General features: G+C 40.6%; 1 protein-coding gene across 1 annotated transcript in view; it reads right to left on the bottom strand.

The window, feature by feature from the left end:
• Window positions 1-1,321: 1,321 nt before the first annotated feature.
• LOC140228816 (uncharacterized) overlaps window positions 1,322-20,121 on the bottom strand; it is a 136,078-nt gene continuing 117,278 nt past the window's right edge. Inside the window, exons 26-28 of the mRNA XM_072309089.1 lie at window positions 16,157-16,231; window positions 15,219-15,538; window positions 1,322-3,664 (exon numbers count right to left, since the gene is read on the bottom strand). Coding sequence (XP_072165190.1) covers window positions 3,514-3,664; window positions 15,219-15,538; window positions 16,157-16,231 — 546 coding nt within the window. The 3' untranslated portion in view covers window positions 1,322-3,513. The remainder of the gene's footprint in view (window positions 3,665-15,218; window positions 15,539-16,156; window positions 16,232-20,121) is intronic.

The following is a 20,121-nucleotide window of genomic DNA, read 5'->3' as shown; positions in this document are numbered from 1 at the left end:
CCGATAAATCTGCCTGGCTAATATGTGGAGTATATGTAATCAATACAATTCTTTGACAGTTTTGTACTATCTTCAAAGCCACTTTTTACTAGAAATGCTAAAAATGGAGCAAGTATGTTATTATTAATAGCAATGAGGAATGGACTGGAATTTTGAAGGCATTCATTTGAAACCATTCCAATGACAAAAAAAACAAAAACATAACAAGCAAAACAAAACAAAACAATCAAAGACTGTCGTGAACCCTCTTAATCATATCAATCTCATGACTGAAGTGTATCTCATACTGAATCTGCCATTTCCCTGCACACCAAATGTGGGAGTCTCTTTTTATAACATGAAACTTCATATCATAATAATATCGCCCACGGCACACACAGTAACCTTTCAGGACCTTGTTTTGATGCTTGCTGCCGACACAAAATGAGTCCCTATAAGCAATGATTGTATCACATACATCCATCATGTGCTCAATACATATTATCTCCATGACATTTCAAACAAACCTAACAGGGGGAAACATCTCAAAGTACTGCATTGCTCTGTGTGTGTATCATTGCAATCTTGTGAGAGAAAAATGTACTGCTGTAGAAGATATAAACATAACATTGAACTTCATGATTCTGCCTATAATCTTCAAAATAGGATGCCATAATACTTGCAGTGAAAGTGCACAAGCTTACAAAACCTGGCTGCCAGGAAAAAAAAAAATAATAATTTTTTACACTCTCTGACGAGTCTCTTTATAGAATCTTTACAATGACTTCATTTCATTCACTAATACATATGGAGATTACTCTTTTTAAGATGTCAACATATTACATACAGCATGGATATTTTTTACCCTATGATGTTTATCCATTACTTCCTTCCAACACATACTTGTGGTAAATTACATCCAACCAGATCTAAGCGTGTTTTGGCTTGCTTTCATATCTACTTGCCATTTTAATAGCTCGGAAAGACCGGACATATGCATCATACAAAGAACTAAAAATCAAATATTTAATCACTGTAAATGGTGTGATCAGACCTGTCATTAAATTCCTGTTTAGAAGCAGCATCTTAAAAACAAAACATAACAAAACAACCCAACCAACACAGAAGCAACATTTACTTTAAACAGCCAGCAATTCATCAGTTTCTTTTCTGCTATGCTTATTAGGGGGTCCATTTTGACTGGCTTATATTCATTGTACGTCAAGTAAGAAAAGGGCAAGCATTGCTGTCTTTGTAATATACAAAAAAAAAAATAATATTACGATGCCTCCAGCACCACTTTGTGGCGGAGGCATAAAAAAAAAAGGGGGGGGGGAATAGAATTTCACTAAATAAAGTGGCTGATACATCACCTACTTCTTATCAAAGGAAACAGTCATGAATTCACACAAGAGCAGCCATATAAACCATTGGCAATTTTATATGATACAGGATTTACACAGAAAAAGAGCAGTGAATATTTCTTCATTCTTGATAATGTACTCAGAGTTTCTTTACTGCAAAGGTACAGGTTAGACTGTGTGTAGAGTGCAATGCATCATAAATGTGTATCAATTCCACTTCTCATCAGCTAGGCATGATGTTTGCAATTTGGTTTCTTTTATGTCTACTTATTCAGACCAGAATAAAATATGGAGTGTATGATATATTCCATGATAACTTATTACCATTCAAGCACAAGTTACTGGTAGTTGCTATGAAGGGATCCAAAACTATGTATATCCCTTTCATTGATATAATCTTTGAATGACAACCTCAGCATCCTGAGGACTTTAGGAGTACGTCATACAATCATTTCTTGCCTGTGAAGCAGGGATTGCGTACAGCCCGACTTGCATCGGTGTACTCAATGTCGAAGTGACTGCACAAATAAAATAAAACCAGTTTTTATTCGATCACAGTTACTTCAATTTGCTGAGGGCAAGATTTACAGGCAGCTACTGTAAACCAAAAAAACTAAAATACGATCCACATAAAAAAAAAGAAACATCTCCCATCTCTTTTGAATCTTGGAAAAGCTGCAACTCTCAATATGACTTTCATAATAAGCAAGTTTTAGGCTGGGAGAAACCCAAGCAGCTTACTTGAAAGTACCACTTTAGTATCCTCAAACACATTTCAACACCTCTGTCTACTGCAGCCTAAAATTTGAATGACTTTACGAGAAAACAGTTTCATGGAATTGAGAAAAGCATAACATCGTCTTCAAAGTACTATGTTCCCCTTTAAGAGAGTGTTGTAGTTTCTTATAATTCATTTCTTCTTCTTGTTAAGACAGCCAGACCACTTCATCCATGCATTCTTCACTGGGTGAAATATATCACACTTGTCTGGAGAAGACATTTTTTTTCAGATATATAGAGTGGAAATCAAATCAAAACAATGGGTAACACATCTAATAATTCTTTGCCATTTTTTTTTCTCTTTTAGCATATACTACTCTGACTTTTTTTCCTTCATCCAGCAACTTATAGTGAAGTAAGATATATATATCTCAGTTTATTCTTTCACGGAAGCATACATGTGCCAGCAGAAGTTTTCAGTGCATTGCAAAGCATAATCATAATTATAGTAGATTTCTTGAGTAAAACTTCATTGATTCTCAAATCAAAGTAATCTGATTGTAACATGATATAGAATAAGATTTGTATAATAACAACATTACACCAAATATAGTGTTGTGTGATCACTTTAACTAAAGAACTCCAAATGCTTGAGGCAGCTTAAAGAGAAGAGATCGAGAAAAAAACAAAATGAATCCAAAGAATGTTACATTACTACAGGCAAACTACAGGGCAGTTTGATCCAAACTCTGTCTTATGCTCCTCTGTTACACACTGTCGCTGGCAGACGATGTTCCGTATTACAGAGATATTCTACTTTAAACAGATATGGAGCATTTACCTTTTTCGTTGGGTGCAACTCTATACCAGGTCATTTAAATACCATGAAAGAGAGAAAAATGCAGAATCACAAACACAATGTAGACGAGCAGATTTCTGGATTTCTGCATAGAGGGACTCTCGAACCCAATAACACAGAATGATTACTTGTTGACAAAAAGTGCAAGGATGGAAAATACGATACACATGAGACGGACAGACTGGATCCCCTTTTCATAGGCTAGATACAAATAGCGTGTCGGAGACTCCACGTAGCTGCATACCAGGTGATTATAGCAAGGTTATGATATCAAATTCACGTTTTACAATGAAAATATGAACAATTGCTGGTAGTAATCAGGAAAACAAACTTTAATACGGAGGAATGAAAAACATCAACAAGAATCGGAATCTCAAAAGAAGAAAAATAAAATGATATTCTTTCTACAGCTTTGAGAGAGAGAGAGAGAGATAAAGATTGCTCCAGTATCCCTCTGTACAGTCCTTTCCCAAGTTTTAGCATCCATCGTCAAACAGTCCAAAGGGAATATTGAGAAGTGGCTCCACACTTTATAGTGGATCAGCACGATCAAGGGCAATAATGCGAATGCAGCTGGGATCCTGGACGCTCTCAGTCAGAGGGCTTGGGGCGAGCTCGCGGCCGCGGCACTGGGCGCTTGGTAATGTTGGACGGTGACTGGGGCTCACCTTCCTTGGACGTTACGGAGGGGTCGCTCTGGCGGCGCAGGGTGTCGGCACCGCGAGCTGAGTTTTCTTGACTGCTGGATGGTTGAAAGAGGGCAAAGTATTATTGTTCAGTGTGAATCATACATTGAGTGTTGAGAGTCATGGTGTAATTTCACACCATGTTCATGGAGACTATAATAAATAAAATAAAATCAGACAAATACATTGATAGAATACTCTTCATAATTGGACTCCAAAGTAAACAAAAACATGGAATTTTAAAGTTTGACATGTTTTCACTGAATAATGGTACTGGTCGCATCCACGCCTGCAAATTTGATATGGTGACGATTTTATCAACTCACAACTCTTCCACTGGTTTATACACAATATTTGAAAGTCTCATTTTTGTCAAAATAATGAAGAAAATACAAATCCCTTTCCCCATAAAGTCATCATTGTTTAAAATTTTAATCAACACAATAAAAATCTGATGCACATGATACAAGTTTTTTTCTCTTGATTTCATGTCAAACATGATACTTGGTGAAGATTTGGGTCAGAGGGAAACTTGTAACACCATGACTGATAATCCTCAACTCATCTTATCTGAATTTTTCACTTTCCACTAAAAGTAACAAAGTCAGACACAAAAAAAAATACCCAAATAAAATACTGATAAAAGTGTGAATGATGGAATCTTTGAACCACTTCATTCTTTCTCCTGAAATTCTACAATGCTTTTCAATAAGAACAAGAAAAATCTTGACCTGCAGCAAATTCAGACACTTCAAACACATACATGTACATACCTTACAAACATAACACCAAAAAAAAAAAACATATGCACATACAGAGATCTCAATCATTTCTCTTTCAAAATCTTCTCATTAAAGGCAACAGAATCAAACTATTAGAAGAAACTGTAGCTTTCCTTAATTTCTTGGAAACAAGCAACTACTTCTTTATCATTGCAAGCATCTTTTTCTGCATGTTAAAACTTAGATTTGAATCTCTTGCTTCATTCACCTGTGTGTTATCTTTTTTTTTTTTTTTTTTTAATGTTGCATAGAGGTGTGCATGACCACCTACAATCTATTTAACAATGTGTTGTAAGTGAGGATATTTTCATGTGAGTAATTTTTCACGCTCGGCCGGGTAAGATTAATTTTGCATGTTTTTGATTCTGCCAAATCAAGACATTAACTGTTGGAACATATAGCAAGCAAAAATATTTGCGTGCTTTTATTTTCGTGCTAGTTTCTGGTTGAGCAAATGCCCCAAAATTTCAACATCGCAAAAAAAAAAAAAATCCACTTTTACAGTAAGTAATCAAGCCAACTCCATACACAATGTCATAATTGTCCATAACTGTGCTCTAATGCCATTCCTTCTTGCAAGTGTTTGTTTTTGCATTCCGGGTGGATTGTGGCAGCATCAAATCCATTACACAGTTAATGAATGAGAGTTTGAAGTAGTCTTTTCTGTGATAATAAAAGGTTAGAATCTTTTATGGGGTAATTACAATGCGCAATAACTAAAAGTTATGCTACTAATAAACGCTTGAGCTTCACTAAGGACACACTTTGCAATTTGCTGTGAAAGCATTTAATGACTCCTGTAAACTGTTTCATGTGAAACAAGAATGGGTTGTGTCATAGCTTGATGAAATGAAGGAAGATAGGGGCTCATTACAGTGAATGAGTGTGGGGGTGGGGTGGAAAGGGGAAGATGAAGATGGAGAGGGAGGGAAGAGGGGAGAAGAGAAGGAGGAGGAAGGGAAGAAGAGAAAGAGAGTGGAAGATGGACCAGGGAAGAGATTGACAGGGAGGAGAGGGGAGAAGAGGAGGAGGAGGAAGGGAAGAAGAGAAAGAGAGTGGAAGATGGACCAGGGAAGAGATTGACAGGGAGGAGTGGGGAGAAGAGAAGGAGGAGGAAGGGAAGAAGAGAAAGAGAGTGGAAGATGGACCAGGGAAGAGATTGACAGGGAGGAGTGGGGAGAAGAGAAGGAGGAGGAAGGGAAGAAGAGAAAGAGAGTGGAAGATGGACCAGGGAAGAGATTGACAGGGAGGAGAGGGGAGAAGAGAAGGAGGAGGAAGGGAAGAAGAGAAAGAGAGTGGAAGATGGACCAGGGAAGAGATTGACAGGGAGGAGAGGGGAGAAGAGGAGGAGGAGGAAGGGAAGAAGAGAAAGAGAGTGGAAGATGGACCAGGGAAGAGATTGACAGGGAGGAGAGGGGAGAAGAGGAGGAGGAGGAAGGGAAGAAGAGAAAGAGAGTGGAAGATGGACCAGGGAAGAGATTGACAGGGAGGAGAGGGGAGAAGAGGAGGAGGAGGAAGGGAAGAAGAGAAAGAGAGTGGAAGATGGACCAGGGAAGAGATTGACAGGGAGGAGAGGGGAGAAGAGGAGGAGGAGGAAGGGAAGAAGAGAAAGAGAGTGGAAGGTGGACCAGGGAAGAGATTGACAGGGAGGAGAGGGGAGAAGAGGAGGAGGAGGAAGGGAAGAAGAGAAAGAGAGTGGAAGGTGGACCAGGGAAGAGATTGACAGGGAGGAGTGGGGAGAAGAGAAGGAGGAGGAAGGGAAGAAGAGAAAGAGAGTGGAAGGTGGACCAGGGAAGAGATTGACAGGGAGGAGAGGGGAGAAGAGAAGGAGGAGGAAGGGAAGAAGAGAAAGAGAGTGGAAGATGGACCAGGGAAGAGATTGACAGGGAGGAGAGGGGGTAGACAATGATGACAGGGGGCTAGAAAGGGGAAGGGAGAAATGTAGGGGCAGATCCAGGAATTCCGTAAAGGGGGGGGGGGGGGGACAAAGAAATTTAAATCCCAATTTCAGGTTTAGTCAGCTGACAAGCAAAAAAACAAACAAACACCCCCCCAAAAACAAACAAACAAACAAACAAACAAACAAACAAACAACAAACAAACAACCCCCCCCCAAAAAAAAAAATTAAAAAAATTAAAAAAATTAAAAAGCACCAACCAAAAACAAAAACAGGGGCCTCAACAGGTAATTTCTCAACAGGCCAATTCTGGGTTTCATCAGCTGACAAGCAAAAAACAAAAAAAAAATGGTTTCTTTCAAAAATAAAAAAGAATGAAAATCAATTTCATTTTTTTTTTCCACTTCATTAAAACAAGCACACACACACACAGAAAATAAAATTAAAGGGGGGGGGGGGGCCCGGTGCACCCCCTCCTGGATCTGCTACTGATATGGGTAGATGAAGAGGAGGGGGGGGGGGGGGAGGAGAAGGAAGAAAGGGAGGGAAGTATAAAGAGAGGAGGAGAGGAGGTAGAGGGTAAGGGATTGGGAAGGGGGAGAAAAGGGAAGGAAAAAGGAAAGAAAAGGGACTGAAAGAGGAAGGGAGACAGGGAAGATGAAGAGAGAGCAGGAAAAAGAAGAGGATGTGAGGGAGTGAGGAGAGGATGAGGAGAGATAGGAGAGGACTGACTGGGAGGGGGGGGGGGTGAGGAAGAAGGGGGAGGAGGGAAGGACCAGTGGGGGGGGGGGGAGGGAAGATGGACAGGGGGGGGGAATGGTAATGCAAGAGGAGAGCGCACAGGAAAGAATTGAAGGGAGATGAAAACTTTGTACACTGTATTGCAATGCAATCACCCTGCTCTTTGATCAGCTGTTGAGACATCCTAGTGAATCCAGGCAATTGTCCAAGTTTATGCTACGTGGACAGAGTGGTTATTAATTTGCTACAAGATAACAAACAGTGTTGTTATGCTTTGTGCTGCCCAATTTTTGCACTACAGTGCATATTAGTGAAAAAAATCAAGAGCGCACTTGTGACTCATTTAAGATTTCAGTGCTACTGACTGGCTACTTTCTGTAACCTACTTTATGATACCCCCTACAAGGAAGGCTTCTTAAAGAGTGATTAATGAAAAAAAAAAGTGGAAAGAGGTAAATTTTATAGATAAGTCAGGACATGTAGAATGTCATCGCACATACTGGCCTCTCTTCTCCAACACTGCTCATATACAAGCAGTAGCAGACATATAGGAATACACAAACAAGAGAGAAGAAGAAAAAGAAAAGGAAGAAAAGAAGGATACGGAGGAATCAAAGGAATAACAAGAAGTGAATACTCACAAACTTGCATCTCTCCTCCTCCAAGACCATATATCTACCATTCTAGCAGAATATGTACCAGTGAGATAGGACCTTCAGAGTTATATGTAAATGATATCTAAATGCCATTTAAGTCAGCATGAACCTCTGGAGATGATGCCTTCTGTGCGCAAGCTACCCACAGAAATCGGCAGAAATGGGAAGTACCCACAGAAATTTGAGCATGGACATCGATGGTTACACATAAATTCCAAAAACAATCAAGAGTCTACTGGGATTCCCTACTATCTGGTAGGGTGCATCAGTTTGGATGAATGCAAAGATGATGGAGTTCTCACTTATGACCATCAGATTTACACCATATGTGGATCCTTGTGTGCCAAGGTGTAAACCCAATGTGTGCCACATTATTCTGATCTGCACTGCAATGATACTTTTGGAAAACGTTTTTTTTTTTTTCTTTTTTTAAAGTCACATAACTTTTTGCAGAAGCATTCATGCCAGAAATACAAACCTCAAAATTGTAGAGAAAATTGCAAGCTTTGCTTTGATGTAAATTTTATGAGAATGCAAGGACCATAAAACTGACAGTTGAGTGTACTGTGGCACAATGCCATTATCAACTGGTTTTTCACAATTTTTCACAAGCGTTTGAGCAAAATAAGCAAAGTTGGCAAGCTGTCGAGCAAAATAGTCGGTAAGAGTTGGGTGTACTAATGTGGTACATAAAGATATAAACTACATGCTATGAGTTTAAAATCAAACACAGACATCAGCTTCAACAGGTCCAAAAAGGTTTTATCCTAAGCATGTGCCACTGTTAACCATAACTACTGCCGGGAAAACAAAAACAAAGACAAACAGAAGCCTATTCTTTCACACAAATTCTGTTTCTCTGTTGACATGAAAGTGTGATTCTAGTGTATCAGAGCTAACTTGAAATAAAAAAACAACGAAGAAGAGAATAAAGAGACAAATGTGTTCATCAAACAGGCAATTTGTTATGAATTGCAAAGAGTTTCAAATAGTTAAAATGGGGTCACAGTTTCACTAAATGCAGCAAATGATATCAGATAAAGAGACCAATTAAAATGTGACTATGATAAATATGAGTTGCAACTAACATAAGAGTGGGTAAAAACATTGGCTAAACACAACTTCACCACACACAGTACTCTTCAAAATTAAAAAAAAAAAAAATATATGTATATATATATATATATATATATATATATATATATATATATATATCTTCTTCTTTTTTCGGGGGGGGGGGGGGGGGGGGGGGCTGTTTATTTCTTGGTACACTCATTCACACTTTTCTTTCACCAAATACATAACAGATACAACTGTACGTCACTACACTTTACTACAATCACACATATGAGATCATTCTGTCATTTCTAACTTCAAAGAAAGGGGATAGTCTCCATTAGGTTGCGCTTTTTTTTTTTCTTAGGGGATGACAGAAATTTTATTGCTGGTGCAGTTGATTAGATGCGGAGATGGGGGAGGGCTGAGGGCTTGAATGTGTGGGATGAGACAGCATGAAAAACATCGCATGTATCGTGAAGCATGATCCATGCACAGTGTGGCAGGTGGTAAAAGCAGAGGGAGCATAACAGGATGTATGTAGCAATGCAGGAGAAGAGGAGGCGGAGGAGGAGAAGGAAGAGAATGACGAAGATTCCAACGGATCGGTAGCAGTGCTGCATGCTTCTCATTCCGGAGAGAACTGAAAAAAAGAAACTCACGGGCAGGAATTACGACAGTTACTGGCGGGAGGGGAGGGATGGGGAGGTATAAAGGAAAGCTAGTCTCTGGGAGATGAGTGATCTACCCATGATTGTTGATATACTTGCAGTGATCTGTTTTGGCTTGATCTTGGGAAAGCTGCACTGGATGCTCCGTAACTGAGGGCAACAAGATTTTGCTGCTTGCAGCAACTACATTGCATGAGATGTCAGGGGTATTTTAAGGAGTGGTTCTGAGAATATTACTCATCAAATGAATAAAGATATTGCATTTTAGCTCTTTCAGGTTGTTTCTAAAATGGGAAGATAACAATCTGTTTGTTGTTGGGATTTTTTTTTTTTTTTTGCCATGTGCCTTTGACAAAGGAGTTATCATAACTCCTTGCTTTGACTAACCCCTCTAAGCTAACATATGGCAGAACTGGAATTTGAAAACATTTTGCAAAGTGATATGTTCAGTCTTTCATGTCAAACATTGTGGATTTTAAGGAAGACAATAGTTGTGAGTGCTGACTGATCACGTAAAGACAAAATTTATCGTTGGACAGTTACTCAAAGAGACCCCTGAGAGGCTTGTTGGTGGGGGAGGGAGAGGGAGGGAAATGGGGGGGGGGGGAGGCTGAGAGGCAAGGATGCAGAGGCAAGGCAGGCAAGGGGGGGGGGAGGGCAGGGCAGAGGGGCTAATCAAATCCTGACCTGTCAGAGGAGGAGAAAGTGGATGAACGGCCGGCACGCATGGATGTGACAAGCTTGTGTCCCAACAGCAGAGGTCGCAGGCTGTGACGCAGGGGTGATTGTGAGCGGGATATGCTTGAAGCCATGAGAGGTTAGGGGTTAAATGAATAATATTATCATATTAGAACAGGAAATAAATAACAAAATCATTGTCAAATTAGGACAGGGTGAAGGCACTCAAATCATCAGACACGCACACACACAAACAAAAGCACAGATAAAAATAGGCATAAAATCCCATGTGACCCATACAGTTGGTTATGAAGTGATTAAGAAAAAGAGAAACTGTCATAAAAAGTAGACAAACAACAAAATGTTGATGGTATGCTGTTAATTTCTTTTTTTTACTGCATGAATTGAGCTTCACAGTGAAACAATCAAGTGGAAAAAAGTTAGACAAGTTTAGTGACTTATTGGAGTGTGAGACAAGTACAGTAAGCTGGTATGAGAATGATGCTGTGGTAGAGGAGGCAGTGGGAATATCAAAATGGGTAAGATGCAATTACTGCTACTGTTTTAGCACACAAAGATTAAAGAGCAATCTATCACATACATTGTAGATTCTAAAACTATCTTTGGTGCTGCAGCTGATCTACCAGAAGTGAAGTTATAATGTGTTTGAAGCTGTATTTTTAGCTTAGTGATGTGTGTGTTTGTTTGCTTATATTTTCCAGCTGCCAAAATGACTGGATAGGCTATTTTCAGCTGCATGAGCTGGTCTTCCATGGGGGGTCCAGTTGAATGTACTTGGGACAGACCACTTTGCTAGGTTATACATCTTGCCACCCTGTGTGTGGCTTCCACATCTGTTCCAGAACATTTTTTTTCTTGATTTTTATCTCAATTGATCTTATGTGTTTTGTTATTCAGGAAACAAAATTTTTAGATTGTCAAATGTAAATAGAATGGTTACATGTATGTATATGCACTAGAGTTATTGTTGTTGTTGTTGTTGTTGTTTTTTTTTTTTTGGGGGGGGGGGTTAAGTTTGGGGTTGGGGAGATACACTCTATATCAGTTGAGAGTGTGACAAAGCTAGGGAAGTAGCGGGATGTTTTTAATGTGGGTATGGGTGCATATTGGGGAGTGAGTGTGTGTGCATATGGTGTTTGTAGTTTGTGAGATGATAGTGGACAAATGCAGATGTGAATAAGAAACTACATACACATTGCATATGAAACTTTTGTTGCTACGTTCTAACAAAATTTGGAAGCTTCGAACAAAATTATTTTGATCTCTGTGATGCAGCGGTACCACAATTTTCTTTTTCCCCTGCAGAAGAAACAGCACTGTTTCTATGTCACAGAATAAAAAACCCTACATCTACACAGCTCCTTTGTGAAGACACAAATATGTTAAACTTGAACTTGAACAACTACCCCAGTGTTAATAGGGCCCAATGTCATGCAGCAGCAAAACAATGTTACATGCAGAAGACTCAACTGCTTCAGTTGGCAATATATGGGTGCAGTCATAGGGAGTATTAGACACGTTCTCATATCATGTCTTGTGTGACTCAAAAGCAGCACTTCTCTAAACAGTGATATCGCATTCAGACTAGAAACGAAATCACCGTCTCTTTCCCAATATGTGCTAACACTGAAAAGGCCTTGCAAGATAAATATTGGGAGGTAAACTTTGTCCGACTTTGGTGTCAGTATGAAAGACAAAAACATAAAACCATAGAAATATATATTACATACCATAGCTACTCTGTACTGTATCTGTACAGCTGTACATTAATCACACATCACAGAGAAACATAAGTACAACTCATAAGCCAGGATGACCACATATCTCATTTCCTCACAAGTGAACATATTTTTGACTCAGCACTTCCTCCATGTCTACATCATTTGTGAACGTGCATCACAAAGCCAACAAAATGTAGCACAATCTGATTTTACATAAGGCAGAAAGGGTCAACAGCATCAATTGTTAGTTGGGTTTTTTTTTTTCTGAAAGAGCAATTCTTCTTCTGTATATTTACATTCTCTTTAATTTCAACTTTGATAAGTTTTGAAGGGATTATGATATTGTGTCAAAAGTTGGTTTAGTCATGAATAGAACGTTCTAAATGTGTGCAGAATTTCAGCTTAATCTGATAACCCCTTCACAGTGGTTGCTAAGGTATATCATTTTTCAAGTCATATTCATTGCACAAAGCACCTCTGTGTGAGATTCAGCACTTGAAAAGACCCTAAACTCAGAAGCCTCTTTTTTTCAGTATACACTTTTCATGAGGTGTACTTTCTTTCCATTATTCAGATGGGTTGGGAAAGTCCATTTGAAATGAGTTCAAAAACCATTTGAAAGCTTAGAATCTGCCTTTTCAGAATCTGCCCTAAACTAAACATCCACATTTGGTGACTCTTTGATGGTTCTGTGATGCAGGGTCACATTTACTTCAACGCCATTTGCTATTACCAGTATTCATGCAGTCCTGCGTGGTGTGCAAGAAATGAAAACATGCAGGAAGAATGGAGCATCACTTCCAAGTGCGCAACGCTTGCTCAACATTAACTCTTCATGTGCCACGTTCGCATATTCTGCTCAAATGCACAAACCTGCCCAAACCAATCGATAAATCACCAACTGCCACAGTACGATAAAAGCGTTTCACGTTGATTCCGTGCCTGTCACACAAACATTAGCTTCCATTTTATGTGGTGAGTGACTATAGGGCGGTGTTCCCTGCTGGATTTGTGAGTAAATTGTGAGTTGCTGTCACTGTTTTTTGTTTGCAAAAGTCATGCCTCTACAATAGTGTAGCTACTGGTCATTCAAAAGAAAAACAATCACAGATTTAACATACAATTTAGCAAAGCTTTGCATTTTCTCAGCAACTTTACTCATTATATGTTCAGGGTAACAAAAATCTGTAAAAGTTTCATAAATTTGATGAAAAAAACACAGAATGTTTTTCCAACGCATGACTATGTTGCTGTCTTATAATAATGTGGCTCAAAGGAGGTTTACACCATGGCACATAAAGAGTTAAAAAGAAAATATGAAGTCATGCACATAGGAACAAAGTGACAGACACACATACTAAAAGTAGCTGCAATAATTCATCCAGTTGCCAGTTCATCTTTCACAGAGCTAAATCTTCATTAATGCAAAAATGACGTACATGTAGTAAAGACTGCTTTTAACTAACTTATGAAAAACAGATATTGTTGCACATAGAGCTATATCTAGTCAAGAAGCTACATGTAAAAGAAGTTGTCATAGCCATGAACTGTACGGTGAATGATGATGATTACTCTAACTACGTGTTGTGTAGATTTAGATTTCAAGTGCTAATCTAATTGTTGGTCAACCATAATGGTTGCATGTATTATGCCAATGATACATTTTCCACTCACTACTGGCGCAAGACCTCACAGACGAGGTTGAAACAGGCTGAACAAACAAACAAACAAACAAAATGAATCTAAAACCAAAGAGTGAGAAACAAACAGGTTTGAAAAATAGAGGAAATAAATTATAAAAGAAGCAAGGAGTGCGTCAGACTACATTTAAAAAGCCACAAAATATCTGACCCTCGGAAAGCATGAAACGCGTGGCGAGGCAGATTGTACAGATAGGAAATCAGACAAACTACTGGTATACGGTACACAGAGAGAGAACGGTGATCTAAGCTAGCAGCCTGCTCAAGTGCAGCTTTGGACACAGATATGCATTCCCTGCTGGACACAACACATGGATGTGGTTGGTTAAGCATACACAGATACCCTGCAGTACATTAATTGTTACCTGAGTGTGCAAATTTCAAAATCGCTATTTTGGGACAAGCGTAATTTCTCTAATGCCGACCGTCAGTCTTAACCCTAGGGTACATTGAAAGAGAGAGAGAGAGAGAGAGAGAGAGAGAGAGAGAGAGAAGGAGGGAGAGAAAAGGGGAGGGATGAGAGAGGGAAAAAAAAGAAACCAAAATATGCAAGGGATAAAGAGTAAGACAGAGACTCGGTTGGGAAGAAATCGAAGATGATGAGGTTAATGAAATTAAATGTACAGGGTAATGTCACCCCATCAAAAGTGTAGATATTCTGCACAAACGTACAATCACCATACTACAAGTTACAGATCACCAACCCCTGCTAGAAGATTCCAAGTTGTTCTATTACCATAATGACCATACTACAAGTTACAGATCACCAACCCCTGCCAGAAGATTCTAAATTATTCTTTTACCATAATTACCACATTACAAGTTACAGATCACCAACCCCTGCCAGAAGATTCTATATCATATGTTGTTCTATTACTGCAAAGAGAGAGAGAGAGAGAGAAAGCTATAAAGTAGACCCAGAGTGTAAAGGTGTTACGTAAATACTGCTACTCATAACAGTAATCCGCACCACCCACATCACAGAAGAGATTGAGTGCTGGTAAAAATGCTCCCTTTGTAGTCACCACCACCTTGCTCACAACTTTCTGATCATCTGCAAAGCCCGATTTGCTGGGGCAAGTAACACAGCCGACATTCAGCATTTGCATGTGTGTGTTTACTGAACTGAGATTAAATAATGTTAGTTTAAATTTTGAAGTAAATATCACATCCATTTCATTCATACTCTGCAGTTGGATGAACATACCCTTATGTGGCATGAAAATGATGTGCAGGTGGGGAGGGGGATGAGAAAGGCTGGGGAATGAGTAGGAAGTAAGACATGCTATGTGTGAAAGTTAGTTGTCAGACAAGGCAGTTATCCAACAGATAATATTCCATTCCAGAAGACAACCCTTTAGTGGAGCCCTTCCACAGTCATGAAGTTTCTGAATTTTTTAAAAGTTATTTTCTTTTTCTTCTAGAATATGGCTGTTCAATGAGAGGGAGTGTGGCATATGGGAGTTTGAATTTGTTATATCTCAGATGGTGTCTTACTAATGCGCTGTATGTCTACGCAGAAACCATCATATCTGTGGAAGCAAGAGCTGGGCCTGCTGTGAGAAGAAATAATCATCTCTGCTCGTCATGAAAGTACCTACAGAATTGATCACATGTAACCCCATATATCCTCCCTGTATAATACCTCCGAGTAAGTCCTCTTTTCAATATCTGGTTATGACATACCTTCTTCGGGGTGGGGGTGGGGCATTCCTCGGGGGCAGATCATCTGGGGTGGGGGATGTGGGATGCTCCGTGTGCTCATTCATCTTCTCGGTGTCCCCCGCTCCACTCCCTATCACCTGCCTGCGGGCGATGGCTTGGGTGGGGTCGGGCAGTCGGGTGTGGACCGCCGAGCGAGGCACTCCCGGCGGGAGGCGCTGGTAGTCGCTGCTGCTGCCAGGGGTGGAGCCGGACGTCTGGCGGGGTGGGATAGGTGGAATGGGGCGTCGAATGTACTCGGGACTGAAATCCAGATCCCGATTTATGGAGTCACGTTTCCTTCGCTTCATGTCACATGGAACGAAATGAAATTTTATGTGAAATCAAGAGTCATGAGCGAATACCAAGGAATAAAGTGCGGAAGGATGTCATATACAGAGATATCATACAGACATGTTGACACAGGTCACAAGTTTTCAGTTCATGAACAAATGGATAGACACAAAAACAATATAGATAATGAAAAAAAATCATCTACAAATGCCAAATGCTATTTGTTATATTCAATAACTTTAAAAACTACAGAAAATATGTCAGAAAACATGATTAAAACAAAATAAGGACAATGAAGCAATTTATCATAAGACCTCTTCAGTCTCCACAGTGGCATTCAATAAACCTATTAGTGCTGTTATAGAGATATCCGGAAAATATCAAAGCAAACAATATTGACTACAATGTCAGAATCTTCCCTACCTTCGATTCTCGAGTCAATCTGTACAGAAACTGAGCTGATTACAGAATGAAAGCCAGTAACATAGGACATGTACTGTTAATGGTACAAACGTCCATGCAATGGTAATTTATGACTTTAACACCCCTGCATTGAACCAAAACATTGACAAAGTATACCCAGGGTCCTTTTTAATGGAAACATCACAAACAAGCCTGGACCGCCGTACCTGGTTTCGCATCGGGGAGGGGCAAGGCGACCTTGGGGGCGGGGGCTCCACTGGGGCATCTGATCCATTCTCACCCTTTCATGGTGGTAGAAAAAAAATATAAAGATATACACAGGCTGATGCAACATCCACATTCAATCAAGCTGTCAAATCATCAATGAGTTGCCATGGTGACAACAAATATCAATGCACAACTAGTGTATCTTGCAAGAAGAGGCTGTTTTAAGATGAAAAAGTCTTATTCCATTCATATTTCTTGCTCCATCCAGCAAGATGAATGTCATGTGTTTGCAATTTCACTGCCTTCATCACCAGCAAAAGTGAAAATTCAGCCAGTCAAGATGTGAAAGAAATAATTTTTGCACATCTTAATAATTTTCCTGATGGTATTATACAGTAGAGTTTCTCACCGTAAAACATTTCACAATTATGGTAAACTCCATACAGAAGATAATATCAAACCCAGTCCAAAATAAAAAGAGACTTTCCAAAACAGTCTACAAAAAAGCACTCGATTTTGGGAAAAATTTGTTACAAATTGATCCATCAATGTGCAAAAAATGGCTTTTGCTACTGAAAATGATGCTCCCAGGTTTGCTAGAAAGCGAACCCTGGCTGCCCTGCCAGGTTCGCCAAAAAGCGAACCTGGCTGCAAGGTTCGCCAAAAAGCGAACTTGGCCGCCAGGTTCGCCAGAAAGCGAACCTGGCTGCCAGGTTCGCCAGAAAGTGAACCTGGCTGCAAGGTTTGCCAGAAAGCGAACCTGGCCGCCAGGTTCGCCAAAAAGTGAACCCGACTGCAAGGTTCGCCAAAAAGCGAAACCCGGCTGCAAGGTTCGCCAAAAAGCGAACCTGGCCGCCAGGTTCGCCAAAAAGCGAACCTGGCTGCAAGGTTCGCCAAAAAGCGAACCTGGCTGTAAGGTTCGCCAAAAAGCGAAACCCGGCTGCAAGGTTCGCCAAAAAGCGAACCTGGCCGCCAGGTTCGCCAAAAAGCGAACCTGGCTGCAAGGTTCGCCAAAAAGCGAACCTGGCCGCTAGGTTCGCCAAAAAGCGAACCTGGCTGCCAGGTTCGCCAGAAAGTGAACCTGGCTGCAAGGTTTGCCAGAAAGCGAACCTGGCCACCAGGTTCGCCAAAAAGCGAACTTGGCTGCAAGGTTCGCCAAAAAGCGAACCTGGCTGCAAGGTTCGCCAAAAAGCGAACCTGGCCACCAGGTTCGCCAAAAAGCGAACCCGGCTGCAAGGTTTGCCAAAAAGCGAACCTGGCTGCAAGGTTCGCCAAAAAGCGAAACCGGCTGCAAGGTTCGCCAAAAAGCGAAACCCGGCTGCAAGCTAGGTTCGCCAAAAAGCGAACCTGGCCGCCAGGTTCGCCAAAAAGCGAACCTGGCTGCAAGGTTCGCCAAAAAGCGAACCTGGCTGCAAGGTTCGCCAAAAAGCGAACCGGCTGCAAGGTTCGCCAAAAAGCGAAACCCGGCTGCAAGGTTCGCCAAAAAGCGAACCTGGCCGCCAGGTTCGCCAAAAAGCGAACGTGGCCGCCAGGTTCGCCAAAAAGCAAACCTGGCCGCCAGGTTCGCCAAAAAGCGAACCTGGCCGCCAGGTTCGCCAAAAAGCGAACCTGGCTGCAAGGTTCGCCAAAAAGCGAACCTGGCTGCAAGGTTCGCCAAAAAGCGAACCTGGCCGCCAGGTTCGCCAAAAAGCGAACCTGGCTGCAAGGTTCGCCAAAAAGCGAACCTGGCTGCAAGGTTCGCCAAAAAGCGAACCTGGCTGCCAGGTTCGCCAAAAAGCGAACCTGGCCGCCAGGTTCGCCAAAAAGCGAACCTGGCCGCCAGGTTCGCCAAAAAAGCGAACCTGGCCGCCAGGTTCGCCAAAAAGCGAACCTGGCCTCCAGTTGGCCAAAAAGCAAACCTGGCTGCCAGGTTCGCCAAAAAGCGAACCTGGCCGCCAGTTCGCCAGAAAGCAAACCTGGCTGCCAGGTTCGCCAAAAAGCGAACCTGGCCGCCAGGTTTGCCAGAAGGCGAACATGGCTGCCAGGTTTGCCAGAAAGTAAACCTGGCTGCCAGGTTTGCCAAAAAGTGAACCTGGCCGCCAGGTTCGCCAAAAAGCGAACCTGGCTGCCAGGTTCGCCAAAAAGCGAACCTGGCCGCCAGGTTCGCCAAAAAGTGAACCTGGCATACATCACAAAATCCTTTTCAAAGAAGAGAAAATATTAGGTGCATTTTGATGAGCCTATCTAATTGCTATCTAATTGTTTTCATTATATTTTCCTTCAGTAAATGTGAAATTACCACTCTTGGTTTTGTGTATGAAGAGTTTAGATAAGTGCACAAACATTTGTCAGTGACAATCAATTTTACCTGTGTAATTACTCTGTACTAATTGTTAATTTCAGCCCATTGGACCATGTATGTCCGTAACAAAAAAAAAAAAAAAACATGTTCTTTTTTTTTAAGTTTTACAAATTAAGCACTCAGTAAAGAAGAACATACTAATTGAATGCAAAGCAAGCTCATAACCCTCTTCCGAAACACTCATTTATAAAGAAACTTCTGCTCTGTAATTAAGTAGTCAATTATTGTTAAAAAGTGTACATCTGTAACAGACACATAGTGTGACTGTATGTGAGCTTTATAATTTCATAAGGATTGATTTGTTGATTTTATTTTCTGATGTTTATTTGTGATTTAATTGAAAGGTAGCATGGAACATCTTGATAACTACGATTAAGTTGGAATACTTGTTAATTAAACTAATTAGCAGTGTTTGTTTGTTTATTTTGTTTTTTGTAGATTGCATTGCACACATATTAAAAAAAGACTTTTGATAGTGGGTGTGCATGGAAATTAAGCCTTTTTGTAATTTTGTAATTCGCAGAAAGATGATAAATGCAGCCTTTAGGCCTATGCTTCTCCTATATTTTCTACATCGCACCTGAGAACTGGATTGTATTCGGCTATTAGTATTGATAGATATAGCCCTGCATGTGATGTGTGAGTGTGTGAACATACATACATGTAATTATCCATACATGCCATGGCTGTCAACACGGGAAACTAGTTGAGAGTGAGACTCCCATAGGCCAATGCTATAATTTAGGAGTCAAAATGCGTGAGATCAATAGAAATGCATGGAAATGAAATAAGTTTTAGATCGAATGAGAAAGGACCTCAATGCATGAGAGTTGGCAGCCCTGACGTGCACATGTATGCAAAGTTTGTATGTGCTAGCTATAGGCTTTGCATTATGCGTAGCAAGTTTGAATATTTTGCACACTACACAGCATACACATGAAGTGGAACATTATCATTAAATGCAATTTACGTGTAATGGTAAAGCAAGAACTGTAACTACCGGTACACAATCAATGTAATATTTTGCAACAACATTCCCGCATGCATATATTGATCAGAAGAAAGCTATATAAAGTTATAGGGCCAGTACCAGGTATCGCACAAACATTTGATGAAGTCCAAATGTCAAATTGACAAACACAAGTACCTAAGTCAAATGCTCACAACTCATAAAAGGATATAATACAGTAGTTCTGGACACTCAATCAAAATGTTTATGCACAGCTCCTAATCATTGCATGATCACCATCCAGTGCACCACTGGCCTCATCCTGTGAAGTAAACAGTTTACAAGAGAATATGGGATAGACTTACAGTTGTACAAACTATGTACTATGAAATCCGTTGAACAATATTTGAGTCAGGACACCGCTCTCTTATCACAGTCGTCATCTTATGGCAAGTCCTCTTCTTCAAATGGCCATGTTCACGATGAGCAACATATACATGCTGGTTTCAGAGGATTTATATTGTGGGGATGGAAAGTGTGGAACGATGTCTGGCCTATGTCCATCAGTTCAGGGGTCAGAAAAGGTCAAGACCTAGCCAACTGCCAAATCCGCAGAGGGTTCAGTGAGTGGAATGTGATAATTCAGACACACTAGCACAGTATCTGCACTACAC

The sequence above is a fragment of the Diadema setosum genome, chromosome 5 (assembly GCF_964275005.1).
Source record: "Diadema setosum chromosome 5, eeDiaSeto1, whole genome shotgun sequence".
Classification (NCBI taxonomy): Eukaryota; Metazoa; Echinodermata; class Echinoidea; order Diadematoida; family Diadematidae; genus Diadema; species Diadema setosum.
The sequence above is the reverse complement of the archived record's forward strand: the minus strand, read 5'-3'. Positions and strand labels throughout refer to the sequence as shown.